This window comes from Vanellus vanellus (assembly GCF_965231255.1).
Source record: "Vanellus vanellus genome assembly, chromosome: 11".
NCBI classification, from domain to species: Eukaryota; Metazoa; Chordata; class Aves; order Charadriiformes; family Charadriidae; genus Vanellus; species Vanellus vanellus.
The window spans coordinates 21,083,542-21,102,376 of record NC_138916.1 but is presented as its reverse complement, the minus strand read 5'-3'; the positions used below and the strand labels follow the sequence as shown (position 1 = coordinate 21,102,376).

The window sequence follows — 18,835 nt, the reverse complement described above, 5'->3', positions numbered from 1 at the left end:
CCATCAACAGCATTTTAAATACAGTCAGTGCAGTTTCACCGTGCAGCACAGGAGCCTCCCAGTGTTCTGCACAGTGGAACTGTACCAACTATACAGAAGCTGGATCAGGTGCTGGGCTGTAACAGTACTTTTGTCCCTGCAGCCCAGGCCACGCTCTGCCACGATCGTTACACTCTCTCTGGCAGCTGTTGGCTGCCTGGAAGTTCCTCTGTTTGCAAGAAGGGCACAGCACCTTCCCTTACTCAAACCACTCGCAACCTGGCTTATGAGGGTCCTGTATCAGAGGGCACAGAGTGAATCTAGCCCTGAAAACTGTTCCATGGATATGCTTACTTGCTCCATAAATACTTGGGAACAGAGACCGTAGCAATGCATTTAGCTGTCCAGAGTAGGAGGGAAGGTATTTATGGGAATTTGCTGTTCAGTTGGAGTTTGATTTTTATGCCTCTTTTAATGATGTCCTCTCTTCGTAGTGCAGCATAAGTAACAATTCCCCCTTTGTATGTATTTTGTATCTATTCCTATTTCCTATTGAAATTCCTAGGAAAGAGGCTATCCAAGTACAGAGTTGAAAATTTCGTCTTAAAATAAGCCAGATGTCCAACCTTCCTTTAGCTGCCAAGCCCAAAAGAGTTCAAGAAAGATGTTAAAATCTGTCTTCCTGGCTGTGAAAAACTAATTGCATAGCATAGGTGATGATCCCAGTCTCCCAGGAGAAGGAATAAAACTGCTTCGGGCAAAAACTCTGCTGTTATTTGTCTAAGGATTGGAGTTGGCAAGTGTCTGTGGAAAAAGTTTCATTGCTTGCCCTCCTTGCTGGTTAACAAATGCAGAGACAGGAACACAGCCAAAGGCAGGTGAGTATTTGTATATTGGTATCTGAAAACCTTATTCACCTTATGAGAAAAATGCTTCTTTCTTTCTTTCTTTCTTTCTTTCTTTCTTTCTTTCTTTCTTTCTTTCTTTCTTTTTCTTTCTTTCTTTCTTTCTTTCTTTCTCTCTCTCTTTCTTTCTCTTTCTTTCTTTCCTTCTTTCCTTCTTTCTTTCTTCTCTTTTTATTTTTTCGTCTCTCTTAAGAGCATTCATAAGCACAGGAGGTGCCTAAAAGCCAGAGACAGAGGTTTCAGACTCACTATATTGCAATCACGTGAAGGAACACCTTGGCCTGAATGGGTTATTTTATGCCTATGTGATAACAGCTATTCTGTTTGTAAAATGGATGTACAATTCACACACCTTGCAAAGAGTTTTGTGAGGATTAAGATTAGTAAAGCGCTCCAAAGACTAAAAGTGCCATTGAAGTCCTGAGGATTAGAGGTTGCATATGACTAGTGAAGTGGAAGGGCCTAATAGTTGCATTTATCAGGATAAAAATTGTTGACTTTAAATCCAAATGTAATGGCCCTGCCTGACTGGCTTCCAGACTGGTAGAAGTCACTGAGGGCACACAGTGCTGGGGAAGAGCAGAGGGACACCCAAGACTAATGAAATGCCTACATCTCACCGCAGAAGCTCAAGTTATGAAGGGGGTTTAAATAAGGGACTTTGACAATTGCTTTTTGGAATAGCTCACTGTAGGGCATACAAGGGAAAGGCTCGTTCAGCCTAGTCCTAAATACCATAACCATTGTTGAGGTATTAATAGACAGGGACCAAATTTTGATGTGAAGTCAACACCTGAAAATCTAAGTGCAAAAAAAATCTGTCATAAACTAGTGTGTTGATCCTAAATTGAAATAAGAAGGATGTAAAGGAAAACAAAACAAAACAAAACAAAACAAAACGTATTTATTTAAAAAAGAAGTTCCAAACTAGATATAAAATTTTAATATAGCATGACTGCTACCTTCAGAATACAATAATTGGGTCCTGGAGGAGGCTGCTGAGCTGGAAACACAGAGGTAAACTGCACACCAGGATGGCTTAGCGGCAAAGTCCAGAAGGAATCTGAGCCAGAGATTGTTCTGAATTAGCAAAGTTCAGTCCTAGAGAAAGGCACTAGGAGAAAGAATAGGAATACAGACCAGGTGGAATGTAAGGGGAAAATTAGGAGAAAAGCAAATACAAATTTGGTGAGTACACCAAATGTAAGAAATCTGTTTAATAAACAGTCATTAATGTGAGTGACTAAAGAAGAAAATTAGATAAAGAGTCATTATTTTTGACCACAGGCTTCACTATTCCTACAAGTCCTGCTACCCAGAAATAGAGAGTTCACCTTGTGCAAATCTATTTCTGCACTGGGTTGTCTGAAGCAGGACTCCATCACCTCTATTTTACGTGATCCTGTTAATCTGAGGCCATTTTTTATCAGGCCTTTCGGTGATTCACACAGGGAGCTCCCTGTGCTCCCTGTGCTTCAGCCCAGAACAAAGCTATACTTCTTGTATCAGATGATCTTTGAGAAGCAGCAGGGTTTTTGTGATACTTCCAGAACAACATGACCACAACTTTGCTGTGCTCTCACCCATAGATGGGAGAGGTGGAGGGCTATGTGCATCCATGAGTTCTTTTGCCCCTGGGTTCTAGTCTTACCAGCATCCACACTACATACACATCCTTCGAACTTGGACTTCTGTCCAACCTCAGAGGTGCTCATCTTTTGAGCCTCTTCAATGTTTGACATGCCATTTTTAAAAAGTACCACTCTGAAGAGATAGTGTTTTTCAGGGAGAGAGCTCTACTGTCCTGACTTTGTTCAGAAACAGCAGAGGACAGAAAACATGATCACTTTGACATCATCCTAATTATATCTCCTGAGTTTTCCCCCACCTCCTCCTCTCCCCATGCACAGTTTGTGTGTGGCTTTAGCAGAAATAGGAACCTTACCAAAGTCCTGCAACCCATTGTTTCTTTATTTTAAATACAAGGTTCTTTTATTAACTCCAGCTGGTGCACCTCACTGTGCTCACTGTGTTTGCTTTATTAAAATTGAACAGCGTGCAAGTAGGACATTGTAAATCACAAGTGACTGGGCCAGAGGAAGAGGGAGGGAGAGGTAGGGACTCCAACTGTATGACAACAACGAGAGCATATAAACAGGCTGGGCCTCCTGGCGAATAGAAGCCAAAACTCGTGGAGTACAATTTGCAGTTGCTCCCATGAGGACAGACAAGTGCCAGACAGTTAGCAGGGAGACATGAGAGTGAATACTTGAATACCTGATGTGTTCTTCCGTATACTGGAACAGAGTTTCTCTAGAGGCCTGGGCATACTGTAGGAGCTGCCTGCGTCTGCTGTAATCCTTGGGTTTATCTTATATCAGTGCCTGGCAGTGGTCATCTTGTCTGTGGAGGAAGCTTTGTTAAACCATCCAAGTCTTGGAATGAGCTTTTAAACCAAGGCAACCAGTACCACTGGGTCGCTCATGGAGAAGGAAGTGGAAGCTGCTCATTCATAATTAAGCTGTATACGTTTTCCAGCTTTGCCTTTTTGTGGAGGGGGTTGCACTTCTGCCTGCTTGAACCTCGTGGATACCCACAAGGACAGCCAGTGTAGATGGACTCAGAGCAAGTCCGAACAGAAAGACAACAGCTTCCTTACCTGTGCCAGGACAGTTCCTCTGCTCACAGCACTCCCTGAAGCTGCAAAATCATCACAGACAAATGCAACAGCTGTATGAAGGGTCCCTGGCTGACATGATGCGCCTGTTGTTGAGTCCTCAGCACCATAGTGAGCTGCCAGTCTGCTGCAGACTTCAGCTCTGGCAGTGATTTTTCTGGTGTAAGTGTGTATGTGATTTTGAAGCTCTTCTGCTTGGACCGTGTCTCAGTGCCTTCTCTCCTCTAGTGCTCCTCAACCTGTGGGAAGGGACTCCAGTCACGTGTGGTCCAGTGTATGCACAAAGTCACCGGGCGCCATGGCAATGAGTGCCCCATCCTGTCCAAGCCAGCGGCCTACAGGCAGTGCCACCAAGAGGTCTGCAATGAGAAGATAAATGTCAACACAATTACCTCGCCCAGACTTGGTGAGTGAGGGGTGTTGGGGAGAAGATGCCACCTGTGAAGAACCAGACAAAGCCTAGGGTCCCAGTGTGCCTAGTGTGATGAAAGTGGGGCTTCAAAGGATTGCCCAGGGCCAGAAATTAGGAGAGCCCCTCCCCCTGCCCAGTCAGACTCTAGACTAAAAGTTTAGTGTGGATAGGTCCTCTTTTGGTCCTCTTTTATCCATCAATCCCTGGTTCAGACTTTGCCCAAGCTAGAGCGCTCAGCAGTGGATAGAGCTGAGAGACCAACAGGAGCACACAAATCGTGAGTGGGTAATTGACTGATTGATCAGAGAGGTGAAGGAGCTGACAGGCATCTCTCTCTCTGTCACAAACACCCTGCTTTCACTGTGGTGAGTGTAAAGTATGGTAATTTATTCATCTGTGCCCCAAAAAAAGTACATGACCTTGACAAGCAGAGCGTCACCATGGGTTTTTTTAACTTTTCATTTGCTGCCACAAGAATATGGTTTGATGAATTAATTTGCCCAGGGAGGCAAGAGAGCATCCAGCCTCTTTCTGTGAACCATTTGATTTTCTGTCACTGTCATTCTCCTCAGCCTCCCTGTATCCCCTGTGTACCTGGCTGAGATGGGAGTATGGTGATAAGCCATCTGTTTCCCGAAACACCTTGACACTGTATTTAAGAAATGGCTGTAGTTAAGAATGCTCCTGTTAATACAAAATTGTGGGAATGCATGATTTTCCGTGTCATATTTGCTCGGTTTATAAGGGGATAAAAATATATTTTTCCAAACTTCAGCCCTGTGTGTTCAGCCACAGGTCCAAGAACCGAGCTGGTTTCTTTACATTTCACACATCATCACCAGTAAGATGAAGCTAAACTAAGCCGTCAGCTACACTGACACAGCCTCATCGGTGCCTCCCATTACTTTTCAGTACAAGAGGATGGATTGTAAACGATGCTGCTAAGAGCTTACCAGAAAGAACAGCCTCCACCCTCTCAGCAGAGCCAGTCTTGTAGGCTAAGAACATATGAGAGTACATCCCAGACATTTTAGTTCTAAGACCATAGTGGAAGGAAAACATTTCATTTGAGAAGTAAGCCCTTGATACACTGATGAGACAAGAAATCTATCCTAATTCACATTTTAGGACAAAGCAATAAAAAGCTCACGTGTTTAGAAGACTGAGGAGGCTCAAGTCCCTGCTGAAAGTAATCTGCAAGTAATTTGGGATGCTTTTGTTTCTAAACTGGGCTTGGAATCACCACGGCCAGAAACAATGATACTTGATATTAGCAGAAAGCTATATCATTGAGTGTTTTGCTCTTCTTGCTTATAAACAAATTCTAATTGGATTATCTTTAAACAAAATTTTCTGTTTTCTGCAATGGAAACCTCACCAAAAAAAAATTATACAGAAAAAAATTCCAGTAGTCTACATGCTGCCTTGTCCCCACTCCAGAATGTTCTTCATCCCGGGTAATGTTTTCAGAAGTATCTAAGTGTGGAGTTCACCTCACCTGGATTTTACATCTGTGTCCAGTGTCCCTCAGGGGTAACAAAATCAGAGGGGGTTTATTCTGTTCCTCAGGCACCTGACCCATGTTGCTTCCTAGACATGCTTTCTGTCTTATTTCACGACCTGTGAAGGACCTCGGACCTCTAAAATAGTAAACTCCTAGCCTTGTTTGTGGCTCAGTGTCTTTCTATTGTATAAAGTCTCTCATCTCAGATTCATAAGTTCGGTCTTAGATGTTCTTGCAAGATGAGTAATTTATTCAGCTACATCGTGTTTTCTGAATGCTCTGCCTGGTTGGAAGCATAGCTCGTGGGGAGTGCTGCAGAGCTAACCCTCTCAAATAGCCCCTCCACTGCTGGCAGACTCAGAAATAGCTCAATGCTCCCCCCATTTAGGATGGTCACTTGGCACTCAATTTTTTTCTCACTATCAGGTTTTTTAAATTGGCTTAATGTTCCTTTTTTTCTGGGACAGTGCAACTTCATTTCATCAGATTCTATCAGACTTTTGCTTCTTGTCCAACTGAATGAAGCTTCAGTGATAAACCTACCAGTTTTGTGGCTGTCGTTTCCTGGTGCTTGGCACTGAGGCTCACAGCTAAATAGGATAAGAGCCTTTCCGGGTTTCATCAGGCAGTGATGAGGAGTAAGGGACTTGGGATGCTGCTGGGCCAGCACCTTTTGATGTTCTTTAACGAGACCAGTTTTTCCCAACCTCAGAGGATGCAATATTCATTTAAAAGATTTTCCAGTTATCACAGTTTGTAAGAATGCTGCATACAATTTATATATCATATACCATAAAAAGCACTGACTATATGTGTGCATTTTTATCAAGTGTACAGTTTCACCACCATTACTTTTTTATAAAAGCACATGTGACCCTTTAATTATATTGTCAACAGATTTAGCAACAGTGTCTTCGTGCTGCTTCCCCCCCTGCACAAACCTTTTGTCAGTCTGCGGGAGTTTCTGCTGTCCATTCCCCCCTCCCAATAGCTAATTGTTGTCCTACTGGTTTTGCTACACTAAGAAGTATTATTTTTGCTTCCTATTAATTTAGCTTTACATCCATCAAACCGGGTCTGATTTTGCTCCTCTGTAAAAAAGTTTTCCCCCAAGAGGATGATGGCCACTCCTGAACGCATGCCTTAGCAAAGCACAAGCACTCCCCCTGGGAGCACGCAGCTTCCCATTGACTGCTGTGAGGTGTTGATGTGCTTAAATCTAGGCCGATGCTTTAGATATTTTATTCTTCTGTGCCTGTTTGTCACTGAGACAGAATAATACAACACGAGGATGCTTGTGCTCCCCAGTCACGTCCAGCTACACCCTTGCAGTAAGCTCATCCAAGAGCCTGATATTTCGGTAGAAAGAACATCATCTGATCTCCAGTGCTGACAGCGAGATTGGCCCTTTCTTCCCGCGTATGCAGTGATTTTGATCACACCTGCAATGCTGTTCTGTGGCTAATCTGCTAGTTTCTCCTTTCTTTTCTTGTCCAAAGCTGCTCTCACGTACAAGTGCACAGGCGACCAGTGGACAGTGTACTGCAGGGTGATCCGGGAGAAGAATCTGTGCCAAGACATGCGGTGGTATCAGCGCTGTTGCCAGACTTGCAGAGACTTTTATGCAAACAAGATGCAGCAGAAGAGTTAATGAACCTGTGCTACTTCTTAGGGTATTACAGCTATTTGTATGCAAATCACGGACTAGTAGGTCTGAGTACTGGAACTTCATGAGTTGCTACAATGTGGTGGATTCCAAAGCATACCTAATAAGACTTGAAACTAATTCTACAGACTGGAAACCAAAGTAATCCACTCATCCACCTTAAAAAAAAAAAACAAAACAAAAAAAAAAAACAGAAAGAGTCATCTCAAGGAGCCAATCATTTTATCGTATCTTGACATTCTTACATTTTTCATTAATGCATTTTACTTTAATATATTAAATCACCAGCCACTGGATGGCTTGCTACCATTAAAGGACAAGAGTTGCAAAGTGATTACATTGACTAAGGTTATGGGTACCTTCATGGAGGAAGGCCTCTGGCAAAATAATTCAGCAAAGGTAGAGACATTACTTAATCTTTTAATCTTGGCTTTCATCTGATGTTTTCAATTCCCAACAGTTATCCCACTGTGGAGTGGGCTTGGAGGGACACATAAATGAAAGGCTTAATTTAAAGAGAGGATTTGCTGTAAAAGCTTGTGAAAACTGATAGCAGAGGATGGACATCTCTGAAATTTCTGCAGAAAACACAGTACAGTTATATCCAACATCCCAAGTCATATTTTTTAGAGCAACTAATAGCGACTGCTCTTCTTTCTGATTTAAAAAAACAATCCTCTCTCTCTTTTCCCCAGAATAATATAGTTTCTTTGATGAAACCTAATTTTTCTCTGAGCTTAATGAAATGAAAGCTTATTAACAGCAGCAGATAGTTATTTTTAAGCAAGGACCATTTACATGAGATGTGAGAAGCCAGAAATCCTTTCATCCAGTAAAGCTTACTGAGGGATTGCTTGGCCTAATCTCTCTCCAGTTTTTAGAAGTCAATCAATTAATGAGACTGAATGTCGTTTTTTTTTTGTTAAGAGGACCATGAAACTGGATAGGGTTGGTACAGAAACAGGATTTGGAACAACCTTTGTGTGAAGGATGGGGCAGAGAGCGGAACAGGTGTTTCCTATCTCTTGGCTCTTGTATACATCTGAGGTTATGTAGCCTTTTGAGTCAAAAGTAGTCAGGGATACAAGACATTTGAAGTGTACCCTTGAGCTTGTTGAAGCCATAAGGCTAAGACTGCCATTGCTTTCAGTAAGGATTAGGATTTTACTCACTGTATTTTAATGCTTCCTGGCTTACTTTTGTGGTGCTATCAGATTGGTGCTATCACAGCACTTAGCAAGTGCTGCGTATATGACACTCTCTTCCATGTCTCTGCACTTTAAACCAAACTCGTGTCTGAGATGTGAGACTTGAAACAGGAGCTCTACACAGGGCAGAGTTTGTCCCCTCAGTTAGTCCTACAGATCGATGTCTCTCTATCATATCTTGCTCCAACATGTATCGTTTTCCTTGCCAGGGTCCAAGGCCAGTTGTGCAGTGGTTAAGTTACAGCCCACTTTTCATGATACGAACAGAGCCATTTGGATGAATTGCAGCTTTGTACTCGCTCTAGAACTGCGTGTTACTGTTTTATTCTTTGGAGATGAGTGCAGAACTAAGCCCAGCTACTACCCCCAGCCCCTGGGCCAGTCTGGATTGCAGCTCACACCTGTCCTCAAGTTGTCTTTGTTGCTGTTGCCTCTTTTTTTCTCAATGCAAGGAGGGATAAAGACTCTTAGTACCTAACATATCTTTAAAGCAACTTTTTCTTCCTTGTTGGAATCCTTTCAATATCCAGGACCTCACTGGAATAACTCGTTAGCATTTTATTAAGGGCTAAGCTTTTCAAGCACAAGGAGCTAATGTTCATCACCAAATACTGTGTGGGCTTCACATTCACATCTGTGCTTAGTAGTGCAAATGAGCATGTGTGCACACAAGGGCTGGCCTGTATGCACAAAGGCACATTTCCACGCAATTTTTTCTCAAATGCCAGTCTCAAACAGATCTGCTTTCCCATGCCCCAGATGATTTTCTCTATCAGGGAAATGATTCCAACTTGGTTTTTGTTATACTGGATGTTCTTCTTTTGGCATCTTATAGTCAGGATCAGACCTCCTTCTTTTGTTATTCCCACCCTGTAGCCCAAACGCAGCGGTTGTGTAACTACTTAGCAAGTAATCAATGGAAAATGTTGCTGGCAGGGGTGACAGTGAAGATTTAGACAATACCACAGTGATGTTCACTTAGGCAAATTAATAGGTAAATGAACTGGTAATAAGAAAGTTCCAGGAGATCAGACAGAGCCCAAAGAACCTGGTTTATATTGGTAATTCACAGCGGTAGTTCCCCCCTTGCCTGCTGTCATACCCTGCAGAACCGCAGGGCTGGGACTGTCCTTGCTGCCTCCCTACCACCACAACCACCTCACAGCAGTCTAAGATGGGTCCCCTTACATCCTTCGCTTGGTTTGAAGTTTGCTGTTTTCCTTTTAATGGGCAACGCCTGCCCATGAATTGGCCTGGGCTGATGAAACACCACCCCCTTGCAGATCATTTTTGGCATTACTAATACTCACGTTGGGCTGTTGAAGGATTTGCCATTGGGCTTCTCTGTTATCTTGGAAGAACAGTGTGTGCATTTATTACTAATGGGAATCAAAGATGCTTTTAGATAGCAGGAGTCATTTTTCCTTCTGCTGCTGATCTGTCACCCTCTCTAGGCAAAATGTGGGCTTCCAGAAAGGTGCATAGGAGAGGAAGGATTGTAATTCTTATGTTTTTCCCTAATAATTCACTACGGGGCACTGGCCAGAAGAGGATACGAGGCTAGTTAGACCTGTGGCCTGTCCCAGGATGCTAGGTCCTGGACTTCAAAGGACATTTGAGTCCAAGTTCTCAGTCCTACCTATGGAAACATGAATTTACAAGCAATTCTTTCAAACGTCTGAGCACTGAAAAAACCACCTCACTTGCTCTCACAGCCCACAGATTAGCGTGCATCAACTTTTTTTTTTATAATCAGAAACCAATGTAAATTAAAAACTAATGGCACAACACAGCTCCATTTTATTACATTCTCTTGCTTCATATGGTGACAACCTTCCCATTTTATAATAGCCAGAAAAATAATAATAATAAAAAAGTTTAATTCTCTTCAATACTCCTGCACTTCTGTTTTATTTTATAGGAGCTTTACTATGAATTTACAGCTATGCTCTGCCCTCAGTTACTACATACTGGTGAAAAGAAAGCTGTTTGTTTCCGTGTATCTATGACAATACTTCTTTTAGTTGTTCACAAGAGATTGACGCTCTTTTGATTACAGTGGTGGTATTTCCATATTGTAAACAATACTCTGTACTGTTACTAAAGTACTGTACATTTCTAGTTGCACAAGTGTGTTATTGAGTGTAGATTCTCACTATCTCATGTATGGTGCTATTTTTTGTTGGTGGAAAAGAATCTTAGCAGTCGATTATTGCTTGATATTTTATTATAATACAGGGATATATTCTCCATGGCAATAATATCATTTAAGTTTTTCATTACAGAGTGAAATGTATATATTTTTCTGTTAGCTAATGTTGCATATGTACTGTATCCATGGTAATTTTCTTTTTGGTGCTGGTTATAAATAGAAAAGATAAGAACAGTCCAACTGAATGGAAGCAGTTGTAAATGAAAAAAAAAAAGAAAGAAAAGAGGATCATTCCATTTTGAAAAAATTGAGTATGTTGAATAATAAATTTATTTTTTCCATAACAACTTTAATAAGGTTTCTGAACTTGAAAAAAAATACAAAGCAAACCAAATAGGTAGCATGAAAAATAAGAGAAAGGAGTGAAGCTGTAAGTACTACATTATACATCTGTCTAATACTGGGCTGAGACTGGGATTTGGTTAAGTCTAGGCCAACTGTTTGATAGCTGTGGTAGGTGTAAAAGGTCATTTGTCACTAAAATTCTGGCATCTCAGAGCTCCCAGTGTGCTAACAAATCAAAAAATGATGGGTCTTGTCGCGGTCGGGTTGCAAAATAAAGCATGGGGAATGTTAATACCTGATTAATGCCTTGCGAGGTCTGTGGTCAGTGACACAACAGTAGAAAATGCCTGTCTGGAAAATGCGAGCCAGGCTCCGGTTGAGATATCGTTGCGTGTGCCTGAGCAGGCTGCAGGGAAGCTATAGCTTATGCATGGGGGGAGGGACATTTTGCAAGTGCTTTCGAGAAAGGTTGCTTTCAATGTATGTCGGAGCTGAGATGAAGTGGCAGCTTGCTGTATGGTTAATGGTAGCTGCTCCACAGGCGCAACCTGACAATGAAGGCTGCTGAGCATGTGGAAATTTATATTGGAGCAAAATTACCCCATCCATTGGAAAGGTATCTATATAACCTAGCTGCACACTTCCCTGGTGTGAAATAAACAGAATTACTTCAGAGCCAAGTGTTTTGGATGTCTTTGTTGTAGGCACTAGCCAGAATCTTTGTACTGTTTAACTCCTGCTTCAGCATGGTGAAGATGTTTTTTGCAGGTGGCTGCACACAGATATGCTCCCCCGTCCTGTCTTACAAAGATGCCATCATCCGTATCCCATCCCGGCTCAATTCTTGTTAAAAGGATACTTCCTCGGATGGGAGCAGCACCTTTCTAAAGCAGCCCTAAGTACGGTTAGTGTGATAGTCTTCCTCTTAAAATGATTTCCAGAAATTTAGTTTATACTTATACTAAAAATAGAGCTCATTTACTGATCTCACGCTGACTTCTTGGTAATGGCACAACACTGATTGATAGGCTTCCTAGTTTTCAGAGGTAGCCTTAGGAGATACCAGCCCAGCCGCCATCATATATATGACTGTTAACAGCAGCAAAATTGTAGAATATCCATTCAAGTGTTGCTGTATATTAACACATCATCGTGTTTGTGTATTGCCTGGAGTCAACATATGATTGCAATTGTTGACCTGTTTAAACAATAAAACATAGCTATAAGCCTTTGGAAGCCAAAAGGCTTTACATTAAGCTGGGATATGGCAATGGGTGGGAGGGGTGTAAGGAATGCTGTCATACATTTGGCTTGAAATTTTCCTGGTATGTGCCAATACCTCTTCTATAAATCCAGTAGGCTTATATACTTTGTTTGCCTATTTTGCATGTAGCAGTTTGCTGGTTTTCTCTTATTCATAATACCCATCTTCTAACCAAGAAACCAGATGATTTGAAGCTGTTGTCCTTCCCTGTCATCTCAGTTATCTTTTTATTTAAGACACCTCAGCTAAGATCATTAAAGACAGGTGGGGTCAGATGGCTCTGGTGCTCTGGCATAAAAGTACCAGAAGGAAAGTATAATCTCTCCTCAGCTGCTTGGAGTTCAGTTCTGCCTCCACCAACTCCACCTGCTTCCTTCACTCTCTTGCGAGTCCTGGTGTGCACAGCAGCCGTAGCTGTCCCTTGCAATGAGTTAGCAGGACCCTGCTTTCTCTGGAAAGAAATTTCTTTCCAATAAGCTCAATATGGATCACCTTACCCCGGCATCAACCCTGTGCCATCACCCGGAGTACTACTGTTGGAGGACCTTGCTCTGTTGGTGGAGTGAAAACCACAAGTTCCTTTGTGCTTTCCCCAATACCACACGCTCCATTAGGAAAGGTATGTTTTCTTCTTATTGAAGAATGTCAGCACAAACACCAATATGCTGTGGAGTTCCAGACAGAGAAGAACCGTGCCAGATGCACTCACGTTCAATGCGGTCTCACTTCTGACGCTGTAGGAAAAGAAGCCCTGGTAACCTACTTGCTGGCAAGTTACTTATTGTCCTGCTGCTGTATAGTGCACCCAGACACAGGCAGGCTGTGGGAACTGCTCCCGAACAGCATTTCTTCTTCCAGTACTTGGACCTATACTGAACATGCTTGATAATACTTCTCCATACAATTTGCACTTCAGCATCCTTCTGTTTATCTTGATTTGGAGGCAGGTCAGTAGAAAGACAGAAGTTCCTCAAACACTACTTATACACAAAGTCCAGTTATCTTTTCTGCGTGCATTTTTTTTGGCCCTTTATCATGTCTCTGGCTTCTCTTTATACTCTTTAGAAATGGGCCCGTCTGCCTGGAGAGAGACTTTCTGACAGTGTAACTGCCTTGGACAAACAGACTGAAGTGTCTTCACTTTGGATGGGAAGATTTGTCTGTTTATAAAAGGAGAGTTTAAACAAGAGCGTAAGCAGAGAGGGACCACAAATTCCCCTTAGCAGTAACTACCCAGAAGGTAATCGGAGAGTCTCCAAAGCTGACCTCCATGTGTCTTGCATCACCTCGTCTCCTTTCATGCCACTTTCATGTGACAGACCCCACGAAGAATGCCTGGAGGCTGCACTGTACCACATTTATTATTTTGTCAGAGCTGCCGTGTCTGCCAAATGGTGGCCAGACACTCAGACAGACTTTCCCAATTAGCGGAGTCCTGCAGCTGATGTCTGGGGCTTGCATATGTGTTCCCTGCGCGTTACCACAGCTGAGATGCTGGCCGGGTCCACATGGCCTGGGGTAGGTATCTGCCTCAGCCACTGGGCTGGAGAGAAGCAGCTGGGTTTTCTTGAAAGTTGTGGTTTCCTTCGGCTCCTCTTGTTTGGCTGTGAAAGGCTCCTGTTTGGGTGTTTCATCCTTTCATCCCTCTGTGGCCTGGGTGGAGCTGGAGCCTCCAGTGTGACTTGTCTGGGTCATGCCACAGGCCTTGGCATCCTCCTCGAACTTGGGAGAGAGCGACTCTGCACGCTTACCATGGTAGAACCCACAGGACGTCTGCGTGTGGGGCCGGCTCCTGGCTCGACTCAGTCTCCAGGTGAGCCCTTGCATCTTTGGCATCTCCAGCCTCTCCCAAGCCTCAGGAGCTTATAGCAGTCTCAGTGTAACTCCAGAGATGCTTGCCTTGTCCTTTGTCCTCTCTTCCCCACAGACACACTTCGTGGCCTTCCCTTCCCTGCATGATTGTCACTTTCCCATCTTGCTCTGCTTGCAGCTGCTTTGTCTCCCACAAACTTGCTTTGCAGCCACCAGAAACTTCACCACCTTTGCAGTCAATACAAAATACCTTCCCTCATCTGCTCAAGTGCATTTAATCTCCTCCCCCAGACCTCTGAAAAAAAATATTTTTCTCATTGTACTCCTGCAGTAGCCTTATGTCTCCCCTCACTGTTGCTTTCTGGCTGGTTTTTGTTCTGAGGTCTTTTATAATGATTCAGTGTTCTTTGTACAGTGGTACTTAGAAGCTACACCCAGACATGGGGGTGCTGGAAGGCCATGCCCAAAGAAATCGTCCTTCTGTCAAGAGCTTGCAGACCACAGGTGGTCCTGGCGAAAAGGCAGATTCCCAAAGCAGCTAGCTGTGTTTATTGGCAGCAGCAATCTGAAAAGGCATGAAGATGAGCATAGGCTGCTTCTGAATCGAGTGAGTGAGCCTGTACTGCGGTTACCGCACTGGCAGGGGAGGGAAAAGGATATCCCCCGCGGGTTTTATGTCCTCATACACGCTCTTTGTTATTGGAAGTACCAAAGGGTAAAATTCACATCACTTCGGAGATGCCCCTTACAGAAACTGGGCTGCAAGATCCGGCCCCAAGCCTGGATACTGCTCAAAATGTGGACTGGCAGAGAAGGAAATACTCATTTGTTCAGCAGGAGGAGAGCACTGGTAGCACGCCAGTCTGTACGGCTGGCTCCGCTACTCCAAAAAGCATCAGCTGTTGAAAGATCACTGACAGTTTCTGTAAGGTCACTGCATACTACAACATCATTGCTCAGCCATCCTGGAGACAGCCTTGAAACTATTCAGACTATCGATGAATCGGTGAACAAGGGGTATCTTCTAACAGGATCTTTAGGTTGCACAAATGTCAGTGCAACCACAGCCTGGCCAGCAAAGCCAGACAAGCCATTCTCAGTTGTTTTCTTTTTTTACATTTTCTTGGAAAAGACATTATTTGAACATTTTGCAGCTTCCATTTATTTCCCCAGCTCTGTATTTTTCCCCTTGATTTTGTCTCTAATGGCAAAAAGACCCAACCAGTCTGCAGCTTTGTTTGGCACCAAACTTTCCTCCTGAGATGATCGCACAAGAAGTCTTTTATCACTTCAGCGGCTCTGAGCCAGAGCTGCTTGTGGTGGAAGTCGCCGGGACTGTAACCCCAGGCTGTCGTGGGATGAGAGTCAAGCTCAGGCTGTCAGCAAAGCGAGTTGCAGCAGTCAGAGCCCCTGCCAGGACACGTCAGTACTTCTGAGTGTGCTTCCCCCAGTGCTGTTCTCATTAAGGAAAAGGTATGAAATTCACATCTAGACTGAATTAGTCCTTTAAAAAAATTAAGTGTTGTCTAAAATATAAATCCTGTCCAGAATCGTGGTCTATTTCCCTAGGAAATCACTATAAATCGAACCTACCCTGCTCCCCACTGCCTAATAACATCGTGTCACATCTCGGTTTTCTCACAGAGCTGATTCACCTCCTGCACCACTTGTGCTGCGTTGGCTTCAGCGCCGTCAGATCTGCCTTATGCCCAGTTTTGTGTGGAGGAAGGAGGGCCCTGCTTGAACTGACAGACTGCTGCTCTCTTCAGACATTGACAAGCCCCCGGAGCTGCCAGCCACTCTCGCTCACGGCTTCTTCCCCCCATCATTTCACAACACTGGCCGACAATACCTTGAGGAGGCGACTGTGAAACCAAGCCCAAGAAATGCTGTCAGTCGTACTTCCCAGAGGGTAAGGAAGATTCCAGCCGTTTATTTTCCCAACGATGTTTTGCTGAAGAAACAATTTTAAAGGGGAAAAAGAAAAACCACATTTTTGTGTAAGCAAGATCGAAAACAGCTTTCTGCGGGTTCCCAGGTATTTACGTGCCATTCTCTCTGCAACGTTATTAGCAACAACGTTGCCTGTGGCTGGCTGACATACTAAGTACGGAGGGTTTTGCAACAGCTATGTGCACAGTACCTTCCTTCTCAAGCAATGCCTTTTCCCTGGCTGTCCCCATGGCTCGGTTTATTTGTGTGCAAGGCAACTGCGAGGTTATCGAGGCTTTCCATCAGCTGTACAAACTCACAGCAGAATCAGCTCTGTGTGTGTCCCTTTCTGAGAATTATAGTTTTGGGGTAGTAGGCTCTTGGGCAGCTCCTACGAGAGATCTGGTCTTTCTTATGTATCTCTCTAGAGGAATTAATGCCTATGCTTATACTACAAGCCATGGAGTATCTATAGCTATATGTATAAGAAAGAAAAAGCATATTTGCTTGTTTGTTTTCCAGCCTCCCCATAGAATGGTTCTAAAAGCAGAAGTATCTTACACTATGGAAAAAAATTGACAAAAACATCCTCATATTTGTTAAAATTTTCTTAGATGTTTTTCAGGGTATCGCTAAGACTTGCCAGGTTCCTCCCCTTTCCTCCCCTGCCTTACCCCAAATACTTCCATTTTTGGCTAAAAAATCTCAAGTTTGGGATTTTTTTGACGAACAATGTCAGCCAAAACCCAGGCTCTTTTCTCTAATTTTTCCACTTAATTTTTAAACTATCTTCTGGCAAAGCAGGAATATTGTTTTGATGGAAAATTTTCAACCAGTTCTGCTCATTAGTTTCTGCTAACAGTCATACAGGCAAAACAGTGCATCTTCCAAAAGAGGAGACTGTCCGAAGGGCCGAACATGAGGCAGGCGATGACTAACGCTTCTCTCCCCAGCTCTGTGCCCCAGCCAGCATTGTGCTCTTTTGCAGGCCTCAGCCCTTAATGAGAGCCATCTTTCTAGAGATGTTTCCAGCCTAAATCTCTCTTGGCAAGTCAGCTCAGTAATTCAGGTACTTTGCCAGGTTAAAGGAAGATGTGGGTGGCACAGAAGGATCTCCTCTCACTGAAGGACAGCAGGACTCAGAAGAGTCGTGTTGTGCATCTCTTAACCATGTTGACTAATATTTGGACCCCTCCAGGTTCCCGTTGGCAGGGAAGGGTAGGGAAATGGGGCTAGTCCAGCTCACTTTCAAAGCAAGCATCAGTGTGCTGTTGTTTAATGGAGATGTTTAGATACACCAGCAGCTGAGCCATGCACAGCCATGAGCAGTCTCCATGTAACCCTGAGGACCTCCAGGGACAAGATCCTGAAGCGGCTGATGGGCTGAAGTGATACTAATCACATCACTGCTGTGTATCTGTTAGCCATCTGTCCATGGGGGAAAGGTTTTTCACACTGAATCTGGAATGTGAATTCCAGCGGAGCCCAGCTCCTCTCATTTTGTAGGTTCCTGTGATGAACTGGGAGACAAAGAAGGAAGATGTTATTGCAGAGATGGGCAGAAGGCGGATTTCAATGTTTGGCCTCTGCAGCCAAAGGAGCATCAGCCCATTGGCTACTTGGACAGTCTCCTCAGGGGACAGCCCTCCCTAAGCAGTCCCTAGTACTTGCAAAGTGCTCTGAGATCTTTCAGTGAAAGGCCTTTTAGATGTGCAGAAGTTTATAGCCCTTCTCTGACCATTGCTGATTTTAGAGGGTTAAGTTAGGAACAGGAAATACAGTGACTAAAGGAAATCCATTAATATTAAATTCTACCCTTTGCCAGATAGTCTTGTGTTATCTTTGCTCTTTCATGAAATATTTTCCAGTTTTCCTTGCAGGGCATTCTTTACAGGGGTAGCGACTGAGGAGCTGTAACTTGGCACATCTCCACCTGCTTTTCTGTAGCGGTGCACATTTGTGCTCTGGGATTTGAAGAATTTCCTTTGCCTCTAGAATTGATATGCAAACAGTCAGCTGTACAGACATCAATCTGTCCAGTAGACATGCCGCGTGACCTAAGAAATAATACAGGTGGTCAGCACCATGCTGGTGACTCCTGAGTTTCTGGAGCAAACAGACTCATTTTACTATGTCTAGAAGGCGGGAGGTCCTGTATACACCCTCCAGTAATGTCATCTGCTGTGCTTGACTGATCACAAAACACTCACCAAGATTTCCCTAACAAAATTCTTGATTTTTGCCAAGGAAAGCAAAGATTTGCAGGAAATGAGAGCCGTGACCTTACCACCTCACAAATAGCTTGGAGATCTCAAGATGCTCGTCTCAGCAGAGAGATGCTCGTGCCAGAGCAAACGTAGAGCCCTGTGTGGTCAGTGTACAGCTCTTCCAGCATCCCTTTCTTTACCTCTTCCAATAGAGATCAACTGTCCTGATAAAAGCAGAAGTAGGACAACTTAGCCCCCTCCTGCCTGTTTGCTGTGTTGCAGTAAGTCACACTATGTGTAGGTACTGCTATGTGAGCAGGTATGGAATGAGGGATGTTAAGACTGTGAAAGATGAGTGTTGCTAGCTGCGTAACCCAGCTCATACCATTTCTCTCACTAGTGATTTCATCACAGCCAAAAGCTGTGTGCTGGAGCTGCTGTGTACCCTGTGGGCAGTTAAAGCCTAAAAGAAAAATTTCAGAGAGAAAAAAATGGGGCTCCAGAGAGCCCCATAACTCTGAGCAAGTTGTTCACTAGGGCAATTGCCATTTCTGTTCAAAAGAAGTCTCTCGTTTCCCATTGATACTTCTCAGGTTGCAAGGAGAGCCATTCTTCTGCTCCTGAAGGCCCTAGCTGCAGACACAGCCTTGGAAGGGAAGCTAGCTCTCATGGCTACGGCAAAGGAATGGGAAGCACGAGATCTGGCATGAAGTCCTGCTCCCATTGAAGCCAGTGGGATGTTTGCCATTGGCTTCAGGGGAAGCCAAGATTT

The 18,835-nt window shown here is 43.7% G+C and overlaps 1 protein-coding gene across 1 annotated transcript in view; it reads left to right on the top strand.

The window, feature by feature from the left end:
* Positions 1-7,340, top strand: part of ADAMTS17 (ADAM metallopeptidase with thrombospondin type 1 motif 17) — a gene marked incomplete at its 5' end in the record, with an annotated part of 193,977 nt that extends 186,637 nt beyond the window's left edge. Inside the window, 2 exons of the mRNA XM_082488798.1 lie at positions 3,790-3,967; positions 6,977-7,340. Of these exons, the coding sequence (XP_082344924.1) occupies positions 3,790-3,967; positions 6,977-7,128 (330 nt within the window). The 3' untranslated portion in view covers positions 7,129-7,340. The remainder of the gene's footprint in view (positions 1-3,789; positions 3,968-6,976) is intronic.
* Positions 7,341-18,835: the final 11,495 nt, after the last annotated feature.